A 20,204-nucleotide genomic window follows, 5' to 3' on the forward strand; every position below is an offset into this window, starting at 1 on the left:
ATTGACAGTTTTTTTCTAACATGCAAATTAGACGAATCGAATGGACGAATTGAAATGTGAAAAATTAATGAAGTAATTTTTAAAACGAATCAAGAAAAAGAGATGAGTAAAAACAATGCTATATATTAATGAATAAATTTAGAAAATTTACACGGAAAGATATCGAATTAAAATTACAAACAACATACAATCGATTGGAAATGAAACCCGAAGACTATCGCTTCTTGAAACCATACTTCTTTCGCTCGTAAAACAGATCTGTTTTTGAACTTCCAAGATTTACAATTTTCGGGCATCCATCGCGCTGAAACACATACCCACGATTTAGTGATTCATCTATTCAAATAATGATGCTAGATTATCAAAATACTTACGTCTTTTTCCTGAATAGTGCATTCTTTACAATAATAAGCATCCGATACTCCAGGACCACCGCAAATAACACAACGTCCCTGATAAGATCCGTAGTTACATTCATCACAAATTCTGACTAAGGTACACGGTCTGACGTACGAATCACATATCACACATTTTCCATCACATTTCTCACACAGCCTGCCAATAGCTGATGAACAGAAGTCGAAGAGACATTTGAGTAAGAGTATTTCATAAGCATAAATGATAATATAAAGAAATTTGCCAAGAAACAGGAAACTTACCAACGCCGGGTTGCTTTCTGCAGAAGATCAAATCTGGATGATGCTTGGCCATTTACGACTAATTATATAGGTTTTCTGGTGTTGGAATATATAATATTGAATCTTCCACTTACGCCGAACAATAATTTATCGAAATACAACGGCAATGAATTGTTTTTAGAAAGTTTTTCGATATTCTTTTCTTGAAAATTCGTAAAAACTTGGGAAGAAAAAGAAAAAAAATTTTCTATCTTTGTTTATCGATTGTTGATTGACTTTGATACGAAGAAAAAACACCTAAAAATCTACCAGTTTTGCCAACTACTGGTTTGTTTTTTTTGTTTTTTAATTTTTTCGCGTTGGTAACCTTGAGCGAATTCTTTCTTGATTTTCATTTTTCAATCATTCATTCATCAAGTTATCAAACTTTTTGACGAATTTTTGAAGTTTTCGTTGATTTTTTGAATATTAGTGAACATTTAATCGATTCTTAATGCAAAATAAACAGCAAGAATACTTCAAACAACGAGAAAAACTGAAATTCATCTCGCCCAACAATGTTACTAAGAAAGTAAGTACCCGAAGTGCTTGTCCACTTGTACGGATTCATAACGACTAATCGTATTCGAACCACTTCTCTTTCAAACTTGTAATACCACTTTTGCTTAATTATAGGTCTTAGATCCCGATATCATGATAAAGCAGTTAATCTCTGATAAAGAAACCTTCAAGTTCAACGTTAAATCGGAGTCCACATATGTACGAATGCAGTAGTTCATTATGGTTTAATTTTTACTCTTTCGCAATTATCAGTATAGTGTTTCGTGATCGCCATTCGATGACTCGATTTTATACTTATTGAAATCATATTTTTATATATTTGTAATATGGATCAGGTGCTACCAAAATGGCTGAAGTTGGAGAATGGCTTAGTGCCGAAAGTTTACGAACAAGTCTGGCAAGCTGTCAAATTAGCACCGATGAATCAATTCTGTGATACCCAAATTATTACTCAATTATTTACCACTAGTGGATTACCGTTGGAAAAACTCGGTTATTTATGGTCTATCACCAACGTAGCTACTCCTGGATTCTTGACTCAACAAGAACTCTACGTTATGCTCGTTCTAATAGCTTTGGTTCAGGTAATATTGATCATTTATCTCCATCAAGTAATTAAATATCGTTTAAAGTTGCTCATTACTGTGTTATTTTCAGACTGGGTATCCTGTTAAAGATATATCGATACTGAAAGGTATCAACCATCCAATACTGCCTCAATTAGACTACAGTTTCCTCAACATTACCGTCGCGAACCCAGCTATCAACAGAAGCGTTATTAAAAATTCAACAAACGATTCCAGAGTACTGAACAACACTCCAGCGACGCAGAGCATTCCGACCGTACAATTTTCCGGACCTATCGCGACGCCAAAACATTACGAGAATATTCCTAGTTTTTCCAAACCACCTAAAGATTTTTCAAAACCGATAGATTTAATCGCATCGGATTTCAAACCAAAGGAAATGCCAAAAATTAATATTACCTCCGAACTGAAAAACTTATCAGTGAACGATACGTTTCCTCAACCTTTAAAATTTGATATCTCCAATAGTTGTTCGAACAATATTCTTAAACCTGCCAAACCGAATAATATTAAAAACTACGATTATTTAGGTTTATCCGATGTTTCCTCCAATTTAGAACCAAAGTCGTTAGATTTACCTATTTTTGAAACAGCCCAATCGAATGGTTTCGATGATGATGAATTCACCGAGTTTCAAAGCGCAACCGTAGTTACCACTAATGACGAATATGCGGATTTCCAATCGGCGTCACCTCTTGTAAAATACGAACTGAACAATTTTACCACTGATACCACCACCGACTTGATATGTGATCAGAGTATACCGAATATTACCCCGGATCCTGTATCATTGAGCAATGACGAACAAAACGATGTTAAAACTGGAATTGACGCTGATAAATATGATGTATTCAGATCATTAATGGAACATCCGAAGAATAAAGAGGTCCCAAAAAAAGAGGAAGAAGTGGAGGATTTTGGTGAAGATGAGGAAGAAGAAGATGAAGATAATTTCGGAGATTTTTTTGGCGTTAATGTCGAACCAGCTAAAGATGCTAAAGAGTTATCCATCAGAGTAAGCGGCATATTCGTATTATTTTGTAATTTTCATTTTTTAAAAATTGTTTCTAATTTCAAATTGTTTTTTATGTTGTAGGAAAAGTGTTTAGATGCTTGTTTACGTTTACTTCAAGAAGGATTACGTGTATTTTCTAGTATTTCAAATGAACAAACCTTATCCGAAGTGCTCTCAGATGAAAGAGGCTACAGATACTTCAATCGTAAATATTCTTCTTCATTATTAATTCCACGAATTTCTATTTTAAATTCCAACTGTACCAATTTTTTTTTTTTTTTGTTACTTTAGAACTTAAAATCGTCTACGAAACTAGTCAGCGATTTCAACGTCAATTCAGTAATCAGCATGTGAACGATGCTTTGCAAATACTTTGGGGTAAACTCACCTCCTACACTAAATACATTCCAAGTGATGAGCTTTTAGACGAAGTAAGATTACTATTCATGTAAATCTCTCCAACAAATTATTCTCGATGTAATAAATGTCCAAAATTTCAGATTCCCACCGAAGACGATATCGACGGATCGCTTTGTAAACTCTGCGAAACCAAGTGCGATGTTAATTGCGTTCGGTACGCGGGAAACAATTACCATGTAACGTGTATAAATTTATTTCTACATTTCGTCGAAGATTCGAAAATTTCAGCCATGTTGAATATTTAATTAGTCAATTTATACGCTGAAAAGTCAACAGTTCCTGAGAAAAGTATCGTTGAACTATTGTTCCGCGTGTGATTCTGATCGCAGTTTCGTTTCCTTAATTTATTGAGTACCATTCTAACGGATTATTGTTTGCTGTTGCTTCGAAAAGCCTTTGTAAAATGATAATGCGAGTATCCAGACTGACTTCAGTGGTTGAAAAATTGTGTTTGATTTTCAGATTCGTGATCGTCGAATTTCTTTCTTGGCGTCGAGACGTCGGTGTACAAATTCGTGGTACTCGATGGTATCTTATAAGTCGAATCAAAATCTGCAAAATTGGTTAGTCGTGTTTGTATTTAGTAAATCTATGTCGAAAAACAGTTGTTGAAGTTTGTAAGGTATTTTTCTGTAATCGAAATAGCCAATATTCGAGAACCTGTTTTTTGATATTAGTATTCTATTTTGTTCTATGTTTGATTTACTTCTTTCATTTCTGGCGTTTTCGCGGATTTTTGGTTTATTTTATGATACTAATTTTGCACTTTGATATTGTCTCCAGGAATAATCGCGAACGGTTGCTAGTCTTCGTTTAATTGTACTTGTAAAATAAGAATCGACGTTTTACGAGGTAGGTTTGTTTGATTTTTGATATTCTATTTTTGATGATGTATTTTTTTTTTCGAGAATCGAAAGTTTATGAAAGGAAACATTGACGAATCATTAATTGAAAAAAAAAGTACTTAGATGAATTAATTTTTAAAAAAATGATAGAGGTAGAATTTGAAATCCATATTACTGTTTCGAAATTATTGTTTCAAAGGTGGTTTCAAATTGTTTCACACATACGCTCGAATTGTAGCAACTTTTGTCGATTGCGATAAACAATAACGTGGTAGTATTTGAATTGAAATAATAAACCTGTGAGTCAGGTTGAGTAATTGCGAGTATTTTGATAGTGCAATTTTAAGATCCTTGAAAATTCAGATAGTGATTTTATTGCGTTTTTGGACTCTACCTTCCTAATCTATTCTGTGACACAAACTTGAGGCCATTTCTAGCCTTTTTTAGTTCTGTGTAATTGACTTAATATTACAGAATTGACGGATACTACTTAAGGAGTCAGGATACTCGCTTAATTATCATCGCTGTGATAAAATTTTTAGTCTAGACTGTTTTGTGAATTTTTAAAGATACACATTCCATTTTATTGCGCGTATTCTTAAATCAGTATTATCTTTTTTCTTCTTCGTTTAGCTTTTTAATAAAATTCTTATATTTATTTGGATATTATTTAATCATGTTCATGTTTAAAAAAGGAAAAAATTTAAGTCATTTGTTCAGAATTATTAACCAGTAACCCAGCAATTCTGAGGGTTCAATGACCTGATGTATCAGTCTGCAGACCTTGAGAATTTAAGGAACTAAACCACCTTCAATCCAACGCCAAACCAAGCCTCAATACCAAATTTGAGCGAATTTTGTTGAAATGCCTTGAGCTAAAATGGCTAATTTATTTTTGGGTTCAATCCTTCCCAACTCTGCGTATGACCCCTTGAGTTACCATAAAAATCCAAAAATGTAAAAAATCGAGTGACGTATCATTTAAAATGTTTGATAACGCAGAAATGGAAAATTTACTCATTTTTGGCATAAAATGCATCTAAAGTCCCGAAGGATCCTGCTGTCAGCTTCCTGAATTTTGACGAACATCTTCACCATATGCTCTCAAATTCTACTTAGGATCACTTAATATTAATTTGACTCAGAAATTCGACTCCTCGAATAAGTACCCAGAACACACAATACGATTTAAGACATCTTAGTCGCTTTAAATTCCCACCAATGGCGCGCAATTCCACGAAACTTATATCCTGCTCGCGATATGATTTACATTATAATAAGTTTCATGTACGAGCTGCTCATCGCTAAAGTATATAAAAGTTTTAAAAACAGACAGAATTTCTAATATATTCATTACTATTCTTCGTCAGCGTACTCAGAGAGTGGATAGGAATAGGAAATAGGAATAAGGGAGGCCGGTGCATTCAACTCTTCTGGTATCTGGTACACGACGATGACGACGTCGACGTCGACAACGAACGACGACTCGAAGGAAAAATATACTTACGTATATATCCTTCTAAAACGATTACATAATCAGAAAATTTTCGCCTTCTTTTATAACCATATTTTCTATCCATTTAAGCCACCAAATAAAAAACTTTTTTCGTCTTAAAGTAATATCATTCAAAAAAGTTAACACTTTCTAAAAACTTTTAAATTTATGACTCCTAACTTCACGCAATATTGTTAAATTCCTCCTACTCTTTCTCCGTCTATTTTCTCGCGATAAAAAAAAACAAACTCCGGTTCCGCCCCAGCGAAAATTTTTCTAAACTAAATACGACGTTTATACCTACGTTTACATTTTCGCGTATAACTTTGATTCGCGCGCCTGTCCGGACCTTTGTTGTAGGCAGAAAAAACATACCAAAAGTACCCCATTTACAACCGGAAACACGTTTACAATCTGAATTATCGGTTTCTTATTTACGATCGCGTAGATTTTACTTCCTTTTACCTGCGTTATATTCTTGCTTGTTCGAGGAAAAAAAAGAAAAGAGGTGGAACGCATTAACATACGAGGTATTTTTTCGTAGTTGACTTCATCGCTTGTTTTCTTTGAAAAAGGAAAATTGCGCTCGCAATTATTTTGCTTGAAAAGAATAATTAAAATTTATGTAAATCAACTTAAAAAGTGTGAAAATCTGGGTTCTTTGACTTCGTGAATTTAAATCTGGTGATAATAATTCATTTCAAGGATGAAAAAAGTGTTGGGAAATAATTTTTTCTCGTTGATGATTTCGGCATGTGTTACCTACATTGCTACTCGTACCATTTGAAAATTCTGAAAATTAGCAGAAGTGTGCCAAAAAATATTTTCAAATCAAGAAGTGAAAAGTGGGATTTCAAAAAATTGATGGTGCTTATACTGGAAGCCTTTGCTAAAAAATGTCCAACATCTTAGGCAAAAGAGTGAAAATAACATGTATTTTGAGAGCACACCTTTCTGGAAGAGGTCGAGGAAAGATTGCGATACCAGACTTGAAGGAGTATAAATTTTCAAGTGTAAAAATTATATTTTTCAATGGATTTGAAAACTGGAAGATCGGAGCTATGGTTACTTAAAGGGTATTTTTCAGCTAAGCATGAACCCTCCTTCCTCCCCTCAGAATAATTTACAATTTTTAAAATTAAAATTTTTATTTTCAAAAATTAATTTCATTTTTGTTATTCAAAAAATAGCACACTGGTGTATACCTAATATTTTCTTTTGGATTTGACTCTCTCTTTTCTTGCTAAAAATTGCATAAAATTGTGGTTTATTGCAAAAAAATTTCAGAGTCTCATTCTCATTTTTCCTCAAAAAATACTTACCCAAAAGTCTCAATTTTTGGCAGTAATTTGTTATTTAATTGTAATTTGTACAGCTGACGTTCTAAAGGCCTAGATGAAAAAAATATTTTCATTCATACATTCATAGTATCGTTTTTTCTAGGAAATTGAAGCCAACAATTGCTCAAAAGTCTTGCTTTTTGCAGAAATTTGACAAAACATTTTGCTTTTTAGCAAAATTGCTAAAAAAATCTCTTTCCTCCCCTTAAAATGAAAATACTCAAAATTTGAGCTTTTTTGTCAAATATTGGCAAAAAGTATGATTTTTTGCCAATAATTCCCATTTCCTAAAGTCCAGTTTTTTTTTTGAAAAAGTCAAAAATTCTCGCTTTTCAGACAACTTGGCAAAAGGTTTCTCCTTTTTGCCAAAAATTGCTGAAAAGCCTTGCCTTTTGCTAAAATTATAGTCGAATTCTCGTTCTCTGCTAAAAGTAGAAAAAAGTTTCGCGTTTGTCTGAATTTCCAAAAAAATCTCGTTTCTTGACAAAAATTCCAAGAAGTTTCACTCTTTTCTAAATATTGTTTTTTTTTTTTTTTTTTTACCAAGAATTGCAAAATTCTCACGTTGCTGCTCAAAATTGCCAAAAAATCTCGCTATACCTATTTATCAAAAGGTTGCGAAATCCACTTTTTTTTGACAATGATTACGAAAAAGAATCACTTGATTGGCACTAATCGCCAAAAATCCTCACTTTTTGCTAAAATTGTATCTGCAAGTTTTTATCTTGTTCCATTTTTAGATAAAATTTCTGTTTTTTTCAGTAATTTTTTTGCATTAAAATGACGTTTTATCCATGTTTTGTCTTTTTTTTGTACACTTTTCCTAGCTTTTTTTGGTTACTAAAGTCATTTTCTTTTTTTTTGGGAAAAAACTGAGTTCGAAGTTACGAGTTCTGAAATATCACAATTTTTTTTCAGAAGTCTCGCATTGTTGACAAAAATTGTCAAGAAACGTTATTACCTTTTTCTAGAATTTTCAAAGTCTTGCTTTTTGCCAACATTTTCAAGTCAATTCTTTACAAAAAAGTTGCAAAAATGTATCACTTTTTTGACAGCTTATAATTTTCCAAAAGGTCTTGATTTTCATCAAAAATTCATGCTTTTTGCCAAATTCTTGTCCATTTTTTAAACCTAAAAAGTCATAAATTTCCTAAAGTCTCACTTTTTTCTACAGCTAATAATTTTCACTTTTTTGTCAAAAATAACTAAAAATTTTTGCTATTTACAAAAAATCCCGAAGTGTCATATTTTTTTCAAAAATTGCTTAATAGTCTCGTTTTGTCAAAAATTGCCAAAAATAAAGCTCTGCTTTTTGCTAAGTTGCCAAAATCTTGTTACCAAAAATTCTCACTTTTATATGCCAAAAACTGTCAAAAAGTCCTGTTTCATATTTTCTAAAAGGTTGCGAAATAGTTTCACTTTTCCATCTGAAAAAAAATGTATTGCTTTGCCAGTTATCAAAGTTTTAATCTAGGTATAGTTTCTTCATTTTTCAATTGAAATGTTTCTGGTTTCGTAATTTTTTTACATTTTTAATCAATTGAAATGTTCTGGATTTTTTTGTGATTTTTTTTCTCTTCATGATACGTTGAAATGTTTTGCTCATGACTTGTAAATTTTTTGGTTACTTTTTGGTTACCAAAGTTATTTTTTTTTTTTTTGAATAGAAACTGACAACGAGTCAGCTATGTTGTGATTTTTAAACCTTTTATGCTATCCGAGGCTGTTTTCACTGATTAATTAAAAACTCGAAAGCAACGATCCGGAAGTTTTCAAATTAAAATCTTGACTAAATACGATATTGAAATTCATTTTTGAAAGTTGGAATCACATATGGTGAAGGGGGGAGGATCCGAATTTGAAAAAAAAAACTTGAAAAAATTGGGTAGGTACATTTCAATATTTTAGCTTGTTTTCGATCACTATACGATAAAATGTATTTTATCATGAAAACTTTTCTAAACTTGTTGTTTTGCTATCTTTTTGATTTCTCAATTTTGAAAAACACGATTAGATGGTAGGCAAGGAGGTTGGAGAGGTACGGAAACTGTACTCAGCACTCTTGAGAATCTACATGTCAAATAACGTGCTTGCGTTTGTCATTTTTGATATTTTGTGGGGGGGGGGGGGTTCAGAGTGGCTAAATCGAAAAAACTAGTCGATATTCGACTTCACAATCTTTGAATTGTGTCTATTAAAAATTGATATACCTCTCATGAACATTTGAATTTTACCTCCCCCGCTTCCCCATCATACCAACCTCTCAGGAATTGTTATCTAATTTTAAAAATCAATTCGTTAAAGAAACGCAATAATAGGCCCACTTTGTATAATTTTTTTCAAATCTTTAAATGCCAACTTCAAACTTTTGTACTGATCATGGAAAGTTGAGCTGTATCGTAAAATTACCGCTTTGAGTATTTCAACTTTTCACTGTTTTCAACGAACTAATTTTCAAAGTTGTATCATAACATTTCTGAGTGGAAGGGGGAGTGTGAAAGTGTCCTAATTTTGATCGAACTTCAATTTTTTTCGATTCTATCCTATCAATGGCTTATTAATTTCAGGAAAAAGCGAAATTTACTCATATTCATGTAAAGTACCATGTTTGCAAATTGGCCAGATACTCAGTTAGGTGTTTTTTTGAAATAGAAAAGGGGGACAAGGGCTTCATTTTTTTTGTTTCAAGTTGAAAAATCCTAAATCCGACTCCATCATTGAGAACAACATCCAAACAAGATTTTTCCTATTCTTCCATCAGACCTATCCACGAATATTATATCTCTTCGTCTTGTATCTATAAATTTACTATACTAGAAAGGAATAAATTCTTGTACATATATGAGGGCTCATTGATGAGAAACGTCACAACACGACAGCGTGGCTGGCTTTTCTACGTGTTGGGTACTTGAAAAGCCCCACATCTAGTACGTTACGCTTTTTACTCACATCGCCTCCGCATTTCCACGTTCACGTTTGGCTGGCTCATTGAGAAGAAAATACGTCGTGTACGACCACCAACCAATACGCCCGAATACTAGGATTCACCCGCGGACTTCCCTTCTTCTCTTACACTCTTCTACGTGCAGTGTACTTACTCCAAGTCGACCCCCCATTGTACCCTCTGAAAATACTACCCTATAAATGTGTGCATTCGGCCTCGATGTACAATGTAAAGGTATATACCTAGTTGCTTGTATGTAGTATTTTGTCAATGTGTGCGTATATCTGTCTATATGTACCTGTACCTATATATACTTACTATCTACATAGGTACCAAATAAACGAAGGGGTACGAGGTGGGAACCGAGCGTATATATCATAGTACGAGGTTAATTTTTAATTTTATACCGATTATGAAAATTTTGGCGGTCAGCGCAAGCGCCTTGATCCTTCGACTACGTCATAATTCCTCGAGCACGGCACACGCTGATCGATTCTAAAGGCAACGTAAAGTAAACGTGCGCGCGTAAATGGCGTAAAGCTCGAAGGGGCAGTTTGAAAATACTCATCGTCGCGGTTACATGCGTACCCCGGCGCTGCTCTAAGTACGTACCCTTAAGATTATAGTGGTGTTCGAGAAAGAGAAAAAAACCAGATAACGCCGTTATCATAGCGTGATCTTTTTTTTTTTTTATACTATTACGAGGTGGTTTTTTTCTGCCGTAGGTTTCTCGAATTCGGAGTACGACTAATCAGCGGTCCAGTCCGGGGAGTACAACGATCCGGTGAGTGTTAATTTTCAAATAATTTCGCTTATAGGTCACGATACTCTATGATCTAGTTAGTTTCCAGTGATAATAGACGCTCGGTGGCCAACCAGTACTGATAAGAAACTGTGGCCGATTCTTTGTACATTGCAGCCTTTGAAATTAAATTTTTAATCGCCAATTTGACCGGATTACCGGATTAATTAAACGTCTCCGGGGTAATGGCAGATGATTAAGTGATAAATGAACCGAACTTGGCGTTTATATTCGACGAAAGTTTTACAACTTTTGTTTACATTTCAATTCAATAGCTACGAGAGCTACTAAATGAGATAATTCGTCGTACTCGTGTTTCACCGTATTATAATTTTCTACCATTGTAAATACTAATTGATCGTTTTTCCTCCTCTCTATCTGGTATGATTAGTTTTGCAGTTAAAGTGATACCGAAATTGAAAAAATTTCAGTTCGAAGCTAAAAAGGGTAGGGGTGCTTTATTCTTTCCCTACACATACGTAGAATTCGATTACAAAAATAATTGGATACGTATTGTTGTTTTTCGTTTGCTAATCAAAAAAAGGCTTTATACATGATCCTGGTGATTTTTTTTACGTGCCTACGTGAATCTCTTGTTGCACGTGGATCGGGATTTGGAATTTTTTACACCAAAATTTTTTTGCCAAAATCAATTTGACAAGGTAAAAGACTACAGATTGTTTCAAAACGTATTAACGTTCGTTGAGATGAAGAAAGCAGACAAAGGATTGGGATTTCGAATACGAAGGTGAAGAACACTGAGGGGTTATTCAAGGTTATTTTTTTCTCTTTTTTTCACGTCTATCTCTAGTAAAGGTATATTCTTTGTTCCTTGTGTTTCATCTTGTATATTTTACGCCTGTGTTTCGTATTCGTTTCGAAAAATTGGCGATAGGAAAATTTTTTTTACGTCAACGAGATGAAAAAATTTCAAATTTCATTATTGCGAAAATGAGCTCGAAGATTTGCATGGTCGTGATCTGAATTGGAATTTTTGATTGGAATATGTGATCGGAATTTTCTGGAAATTAGGAATGTGAAATTGGATTGAGGAGGGAGTTGTTTTCTGCGTTATTGGAGAAAATTGTGATTGAGAGGATTAGAAATTAATTGGAGCTTGGGGGTATTTTCTTGAACATCAATAACTTCAGTAGACATTTTATTTTAAAAAATTATGATTAAAAAATTCGTGTTTGTAATTTACAGAATTTGTTGAAATTTGAGTTATTGGTCATCATCACTGATGCTCGTCTTGAATTTCATTTTTAAAATGCCGGAAGAGAAAAAATCTTGATAGGGATGAATAATTTCTCCTTACTTACAATTTGCATCAGATATTCTGACATTTTGAAAGGAAATCAATGAATGCATACCTACAAATTTAATAACGTAAATTGAAAAATTGACGTGGAATTTTTTCACCTGTCATTGATTGAATCGATTTCTCATTTGAGTCCTAATTTGAGGAATTCTCAAAAGCATCATGTCGATAATAACTTCCCTCTTTCTACCTACAGAAAAAAGGAAGAAAAGTACAGAAATCTATAAATAAACAGAGTGTCAAGAATTTATGAAAATTTGGTAAAATAAATGAATAAATGTGGGAGTGAATTCGATAAATTTTTAAAGTAAATGTTCGTTTCGAATTGACCCATTTTCTCTGTTTTCTTTTCATTTAATCGCTGATCGCCTACGAACCTTGGTAAAATAGGAAGAATGAGGCGAGTAGGTAGGTACATTTCACAAAATTGGTGTTTTTTTTTTGAAATGACGATTGTGTGACTATGAAATATTAATTTCGAAGTGTTTTGACATAAATGTACATACTTTCAGGTGGGCGATTAATCGAAGAAAAAATAGAAATAATGAAATTGTTCAACTGTGTTAAGTATAGGGTACCTCTTCACTTCGTCGTTTCGGTTATTAAATTATGATAGATCGAAAGAGCCTGTTAAAAACAAGGAGTCTTGTATCCAAGAATTGAGTCACAATTCGAAATCAGCACCTATAAAACTCCAAAAGAATCATAGGTCGTACTTACAGGTTTTCTATTTTTTTGAAATTGAGGGCTAATTGTGAGGCTATTAGTGGACTTAGATATATCAAAAAAGTAGGCTAAAATTCAAAACCAATTCTTGTTTATTTTTATTGAGATTTGAGGGCTTATTCTGAAGATTGGGGGCTCGTTTCGAAAAAGTTGGTAGAAATTCGAAACAGCACCTTTGAAACATCTATAAACCACCGGTCACCTCACGTTTTAAATTTTTTGAAATTGGGGAGCCTTTTGCAAGGTCCAGAAGGCTCGTGTTAAAAAAGTAGATTGAAATTCGAAATCAACGCTATCGAAAACTTAACAAACGATATATGTCACATGATTTTCATTTTTTCAAAATTTTACCGAAATTGAGGTGGAGGGAGGTGCGCAATGTGTTGGATTTAAAATCGAGAGATGAATGCTAAGGAAAGAGTGTGCCATACCCATAGATTACTCGTGCTTGAAAGTTACCTAGAAAATAATTTAAGCTCCGCACGTGAACCTGGAGGGGAGGGGGGACCTATAGACCTTCAAAAAGAGGACATTTTTGAAAAAATCGTGGTTTTTATTTTTTTCTCTCTCTAAAACTGAGGAAATATTTTGGAATGATGTAGTGCCAGTTTTTTGATCATTATTTCCAATTTCAAAAAATCGAGAAAATAATCAAAAACATCAATTTATTTCGGTTTTTCGAAATTGGCGGACGACCAAAAAATTGACACCACTGCGTTCCAAAATATTTCTCCAATTTCAAAAATTATATCTTTCGATGTTTCGGAGTAATTAATGCGACATATTTCAGAACAAAAATATTAAAGAAACAAATTTACCCAAAAATAAACGATTTGCAGATCTTTAACTGCTCAGTAAAATCGTGGAAATGGTCCTGAATTTTGATGAAAATGACCTGGGTCGTCGCAGAATCTCCAATACTTTTTTTTGGTAACTGACCATTTCTTTCAAAACAGGTTGTATTCAGGCTAGAGCGAAAAAAACACAATTTCCCCCAAAATTTCCCCTCTTTGGCGACTCATATCTCCTCTCCAGGGGCACGTCTGGAGCGTGAATTTTTTCTGAGTGACTTTCAACTCAAAATGAAGGTCTACTGAATTAACATTTTTTTCACAATACATCCTAATTTACATTTTGGGTATTTCTTCATATTTCACATTTTTTGGAGTAATTTTAAAAGTTCGGTCTTGAAGAAGGGGGGGGGGGTGAAAAAAAATTTCCCCATAGAAAAAGTGTGTATGGAAGTCGAATTAGGTATAGGTTTCCAAATGCACTGATTCGAATTCATAAACTCATTTGATCTTAAAATCAAAACAAGGTTCTTCAGAGGGGAAGAGGTGAAGCCCAAATTTTGAAAAAGTGCAATTGGGGTCAAAATCAAGGATTTGATCATTTTGTTGCCCGTTTGTCCTTAGAACTAGGTACATATACCTGAGTCCACCAGAGGAGATCTGCAACCCAAACATTTTTAAAAGTTGGTAAAACACAATAATGTGCCAAAATGTTGCCTCTCTAGGGTGCCCAGATTTAATTCTGGTGTCAAATACAAATATGTAGTTTTAAAAATCACGATCAATGCTGTAAAAAACGGTAATATTTAATATACGTATCACTTTTCGATGGTGTAAAATTTGTTCACTCCTCTCCTCCCCCACTCCATAAATCACCAAATACGAGTAGATGTCAAAATATAGACCTCTAGAGGAGAAGATTTTCATTCTGTAATAGTTTCTTCGATGTACTAAAGATACCAAACAAAAAAAAATTCTTCAAAATTTTCAACCCACACTCAAAAATTCAGCTTATGCAAAAAAATTCGATTAAGTATTTTTAAAATGAGAAAAAAAATTAATTTTGAATCTCTTTTCAATGTTTTTCAAATTGCACTATCAAAATGCCAACTTGAATGTGGGGGGGGGGGTGTTCAAAGGGCGAATAATGGGTACCTATTAATCTGAAGGAGCCCATTAAAAAATGTAGGTATGGAAAATCGAAAGACCAGACAAGGGAACCTCTTGAGGTGTCACCCTCCGATTTAAACGGGACCACGATTTTTGAATAGGGCATGGTCTAAAACCCCCAAAACCAAATTTTCAGCCGCCCAACTTCATTTTTCGATTTTTGACGATCGTTTGAAAATTCAAAATTGACTGTTTTTGGTGATTTATCATTTTTTTGAAAAAAAGTACGTACTTGATCAGTAAAAATGATCAAAATAAGTCCTAAAACTGATATTAATTCCCCAAATCCAAATTTCACCATTTCCAGCCATTCTGGAGCCTCCAGTGCGAATTTCAATTTCTCCAGAATTTTGAACGATGCTGCAGAAGGCTTGAATATGAAGTTGGGCAGCTAAAATTTGAGTTGTGTGTTATATTCGACCTGTTTAACGAGTTTATCCACATTTGAGCCGATTTTAGGAGTGACACCTCAAGAGTGGTTTTTTGACCAGCTTTTTTCGTAATAAAAATATCCAAAAAATCAAAAGTTTCCCCTTTGCGAGGAAATTTTTGAAATGTGTGCGATTCGCTGTATTTTGTCCAGAACGGACACCCCCTCCCCCGTGGGCGAATTTCGCCATTACCAGCCATTCTGGAGACTCCAGTGTGATTTTCATTTTATTATGAAAAAAGCTGGGCAAAAAACACCTTTGGGGAACGGTTTGTCTTGGTATGAAATAAACCATGGTCATTTTCAAAAAAAAAGTTATCCCTGAAAATATGGTCGAAATGTAAAACAAATGGCAAAAATCACCATAATATTTCTCTCACAAAAAACTCCAAAAGAACGAAAAGACGCAGCAACAGTAGGTATAAATTTTCGTTCAAAAAATACGGCCTTGAACGAAATTGAGCCTACCGATAAAATCTCTCTCACGAATGAAATTTCGAATTCAAAATTGTACGAAAATGCGGGTATAATCCTATTCTCACATCACGAAGCATCTTTCCGAACAACGCAATTTTTTCCTACTCGTTGAAAAATACTCCTGGAGAAAATTTTTTGCTGCCATTTACATTCGACAATAGGTATAGTCAAATCTATTTCGATGTTTTTCTTTTGTTCGAGGATTCGAATGCATTAAGTTATACGCAGATATAGATGATGCAAAACGTTGTAAAAAAACAGAGCGTAGAAAAGTGTCAATCATTTCGCAAGTTCTAAGGCTTTTGATGTCGATTTGTACTTGAGACTTGTGTGAGACGTATACGAGTACCATATTATCCTACTACTGTAGAGGCACGACGACATTTCGAACGCCTCCACAAACCGCAATACACATACCTCAGCGAAACACTTACCTTTGTCAATGTGTCATAAAAGTAACGTATGTAGATGTACCTTTTAGGGAAAAACGGGCCATAAACTGTAGTAGAGTTTATATCCTCGTAGCATGGCATAAGTTTTACCGGGGCATAATCCAGTCGTGTCGGTTAATTTAACAATTCGAGGTACAGAACGCAGGCCGTTGTACTCCCCGAAGCGAATCCCTGTAGAAGACTCGGGCGACCGCAAACACGTCACTCGTGTCGGCTGGAATTAGAAAACTACGAGAGTGAAATTTTTATAAACGTCCTGGAGCTGCACGAGGGAGAAAGAGAGCGAGCGCAAAAATGCGGTAGAGAAAATTTCAACGCAACGCGTCGAATTTAATATTTAAAAAGTTGCCTTTCATCGGAACCATTTCTTCGAATATGGACTTTCAAAAAGTAAAGGGAGTATGGCAGAATAGGTGGGTAACCAAAAGAAAAAAAATGTCAAAGGAATATATGTATAGGTGTACTCGAACGTCGTCGTCGTCGTCGTAGTCGTCGTAGTCGTAGTCGTAGTTGTATCGCCGGCGAATATTAAATATGGATACGATTACCCCCACAGCCGTCTCTTGGTCGCTTTGTGTACTCGTATCTTCGACGTATTAAGTTTTTTCCAAGATTATTTCCAACCTTAGAGAATTACTTCTGAACTAGGTACGTACTGTACAGAAGGATACCGCAGGATTATACGAAAGAAATACCATTCTATGAACTCGGATTACTTACTTGCCAGCGAATTAAAAATCTTATACCTCTCTGGCTGTGATGTTTCGCTTTCCTTCGCGTGTACTACGAGTAAATTCCACCTCTCGTGTCGGATTATCGCAAAAGTAACCCATTAGAGAACATTCCTAAGACGTTTTTCGCGGCTGATTTAATTGCCAATGGTTTCAACCGAGGGCCAAACGTCATTAAATATTTGTGAATTTTAATCGCATCGGTGTGAAACCTTTTCACAGGTCGGTTCGTTTAGAAATTCGTTGCGTTTTATACTGTACGAGACGGATTTACACCCTACCTTTTGGGGTTTGAAGGGATCGAGTGGGTTTCGTAAGTAACTGCGTATTCAAAAAATAGGATTTGTTCGTGGAGTTTTGGCTGGATTTTCCGAAGTGCTGAGTTTTGATAATTTTTATAATCAATTTTCGCGAGTGGGTGGTATTTTTAAAGAAAATTTTCGGGGGCTGTTATTACAATCGACTTGACCATAAAATTGCTACGTAATTGGCAAACTTCGTCGTTAATCTTGGAGAATTCTTGATTTCAGTATCTTAATCTTCAAAATGGATCGCTTTCTTTTCTATCAGTTAATATGAGGATAGATACGTGCTATAATGACGTGTAAATAAAATGTCATAAAATCACGAGTTTGATAAGAATAACAGCTTCTGTTAAATTGTCGCGAATTATTTCTATGAACGGTCTCAAAACTATTATCCAATCTTGTGAGTAGGTACCTAATTACCATGAATAATTAATTTTTATATCTTCTGAGAAAATTATAAAATTTTATACGTAATTTATTGCACTTCTCTATAAACTGCATCATTAATTTGAATATCTGCGATTCACATATTGATTTTTTTTTTCAATGTGGTTGACTCACCATCACGTTTGTTTGAACGATTTGAAAATTCTTCAGATAGAGTATTTTCCAATTAATGAGTGAAAATGGAAAACGTATGATTTAAAAAAAAAAAAACTCTTTTTCACATGCAAGTATTGGTTTCTTTTTTTAATTAGGTATCTACATTCAATTGTGAATGCTGTGCCAACTTTCAGAAGTTGAATTTCATTTTCCGATTTTTTGTGAATTTTTGGAAACTTGAAATTATTTTTCATGAAAAAGATCAAAATTTATTAAAATTGAAGTAGAAAGCTGAAATTTAATTCGTAATCCATTTTTAAATCATTCAAATCGATTGGAATGGTTTTGTGCCCTTTTAGAGTCTCCCATTTTTTTTTTAGATTTTCCGGTGTTGGAAAAAAATTGTCATGACCAAAAATGATTTCTGCATTTTTTTCAACACAGCAATAAAATCCACAAATCTGCTGGAGGCTTCAGAAGTGCTCAAATCCGTCTTTAATCGATTTGAGAAGTTAAAAATGAAATGCAAACACAATTTGAGCTTTCCTTCTCAATTCTATCAAATTTCAATTTCCCCTTAAAATTGAGCCAAATTTAATTTTGAAAAAATAAAATGGACAAAATAAAAATTCACAAAAAATTTGAAAATGAAATTCAGCACCTATAAAATTTAGACTTACGAATTACGATGTATTTTTGCTGGCTGGGGAACTTTTTTATGGGGTGTGGTGGGAAGGGGCGGTAAAAAAAGTTGACTAGAACGGAGAACTGCACTTGCACGGCCCTGAGGCAGTAACTTGATTTTGATTTTACTTACATTATTTTTTCTCCCTGATTTTTGAACAAAATGTTTCTAAAATCAGTTTTTCTGCTAATTTTTATTTTTTTTAAATTTTAAGATTTTTTTGCTCGGAAATTGAACTGGAAATTGAAGTTTAATCAAGTACGTAATATTTTCAAGGAGCGAATCTTATTCTACCTATATTATAATTTGTTGTGCTTTCGAGTTTGTATAAAAATGTTGAATCGAATTTTAAAAAATTTTAAAATCTAGTTTCAACTTCTAAATTTGTTGATTCTTATAGAGTAGAGAGTACGTGTGTATTTGTTTCAATTTCAAGAAAATACTCTTTTGAATTAAAAATGCATAAAATTTATGATTTTTCTTTCTTTGTTTCCGAGAGTAAAAACTCGAAAATGATAAAATACGTAGTACGTCATTTTAGCAAAATTTTCAGTCGAACCTCGGAAAAATTAGGGGAAAGCTGAAGTTCACATTATTTGTTCAGATTGGTCTCTAAAACAACCCATCAAAAGTTGCACCTCGCAACCTGACCGCCACACCCCCACAAGAGGTCATTAACCTTTGTCGATACATGTTTTTCGGCTGAATCGCCGACATGAAGGGTCCGACAGGAAAAATGTTCGAACAAAAATTGTTTTACGCTAAATTTACTACCAGCATGACCAGTTCAGTTTTTCCCAAAATGGCGATTTTACCTTTACTGAGGAGGGGGTAAAGTTGTCAATTTTATGAAAATTGTTTTTAAAAAAGAAAATCAACGATTTAAAACGTGAACTTGATTCACGGTAGACCCGAAAATATTTTGCACACTGCCACTTGTCTGCCACTCCCGCAAGAGGTCATTAACCTTTGTCAATCTACGTTTTTCGGCTATCTCGCCGAAATTAAGGGTCGGAGATAAGTGATTCAACTAAAATTTGACCTACATAGAAGGATGCAATTTGGGATATATCCTATTTTCAACCTCGCAAATCGATTAGAAACTGTTTCAAACCATTTGGGCAGTTCTGGAGCCTCCAGCAGATTTTTGAAACTTGAAATTTCCACAAAATTTCATCAAAAGCAGTTGGAAAGCTAAAATTCATTCCGTAAACTATAAATTTCAACACGCTAGGGAGTCGACTGCAAGTAGATTTCAAGTCATTTTGGAGCTTCCGGTGACTTTTTTGGAAATTACTGAAGCCTCCAGCAGATATTTCAATGCTCGAAATTTCCATAAAAATTTACCAAATCAGAGTTGGAAATCCAAAATTCACTCTGTACTTACTCCAATTTTAATGCGCTATCAAGTCGACTGCAGGTTGGTTCAAGTCATTTTGGAGCCTCCAGCGACTTTTCAAAAATTCCTAGAGCCTCCAACAGATCTTAGAAACTTGAAATTTCATAAAAAGCAGTTGGAAAGCTTAAATTCACTCTGTAAACTAATTTTAATAAACTATGATGTCGACTACCGGTAGATTTCAAGTCGTTTTGGAGCCTCCAGCGACTTTTTGGAAATTACCGGAGCCTCCAGTAGATTTTTCAGTGCTAAAAATTTCCATAAAATTTTTCCGAAGTGGATCCCAGGCAGTTTCAATCCGTTTTGGAGCCTCCAGCAAATTTTTAGAAACTTCTGTTTTTCAAAAATGTCACAAAATCCATCCCAATCAACTTTCGGCTTTCCAAATCCATTTGATGAAATTTTGTAGAAATTGCAAGTTCCAAAAATTTACTGGAGGCTCTAGTTATTTCCAAAAACTCGCTGATGTCTACGAAACAACTTGCAATCTACTTGCAATCGACTTCATAGCGTATTAAAATTAG

At 34.1% G+C, this 20,204-nt stretch overlaps 3 protein-coding genes across 5 annotated transcripts in view; 2 read left to right on the forward strand and 1 right to left on the reverse strand.

The window, feature by feature from the left end:
• Positions 1-107: 107 nt before the first annotated feature.
• Positions 108-938, reverse strand: Phf5a (PHD finger protein 5a). The gene is made up of 3 exons (XM_065363867.1): positions 660-938; positions 375-565; positions 108-304 (listed from the first exon to the last, which is right to left on the reverse strand). Exons 1-3 carry the CDS (start codon positions 709-711, stop codon positions 215-217), a joined length of 333 nt encoding a protein of 110 aa, XP_065219939.1. The 5' UTR covers positions 712-938; the 3' UTR covers positions 108-214.
• Positions 939-946: 8 nt separating this feature from the next.
• LOC135845361 (synergin gamma-like) lies at positions 947-4,730 on the forward strand. Of its 2 annotated transcripts, XM_065363860.1 has the most exons (8): positions 947-965; positions 1,111-1,209; positions 1,314-1,397; positions 1,535-1,783; positions 1,857-2,801; positions 2,883-3,006; positions 3,093-3,232; positions 3,302-4,730. In XM_065363860.1, exons 2-8 carry the CDS (start codon positions 1,132-1,134, stop codon positions 3,464-3,466), a joined length of 1,785 nt encoding a protein of 594 aa, XP_065219932.1. In that variant the 5' UTR covers positions 947-965; positions 1,111-1,131; the 3' UTR covers positions 3,467-4,730. The 2 variants fall into 2 exon arrangements, with proteins under 2 accessions (XP_065219932.1, XP_065219931.1); XM_065363859.1 differs by lacking the exon at positions 947-965 and having other exon boundaries at positions 987-1,209.
• Positions 4,731-10,373: 5,643 nt separating this feature from the next.
• Positions 10,374-20,204, forward strand: part of Hs3st-A (Heparan sulfate 3-O sulfotransferase-A) — a 130,729-nt gene continuing 120,898 nt past the window's right edge. The window contains exons 1-2 of one of the 2 annotated variants that reach the window (XM_065363862.1): positions 10,374-10,449; positions 10,571-10,629. The gene's annotated coding sequence lies outside the window, so the exon portion shown is untranslated. Of the gene's footprint in view, positions 10,630-20,204 lie in introns of both variants that reach the window. The other variant, XM_065363861.1, reaches the window with a different exon arrangement.

The sequence above is a fragment of the Planococcus citri genome, chromosome 4, assembly GCF_950023065.1.
Source record: "Planococcus citri chromosome 4, ihPlaCitr1.1, whole genome shotgun sequence".
Lineage (NCBI taxonomy): Eukaryota > Metazoa > Arthropoda > Insecta > Hemiptera > Pseudococcidae > Planococcus > Planococcus citri.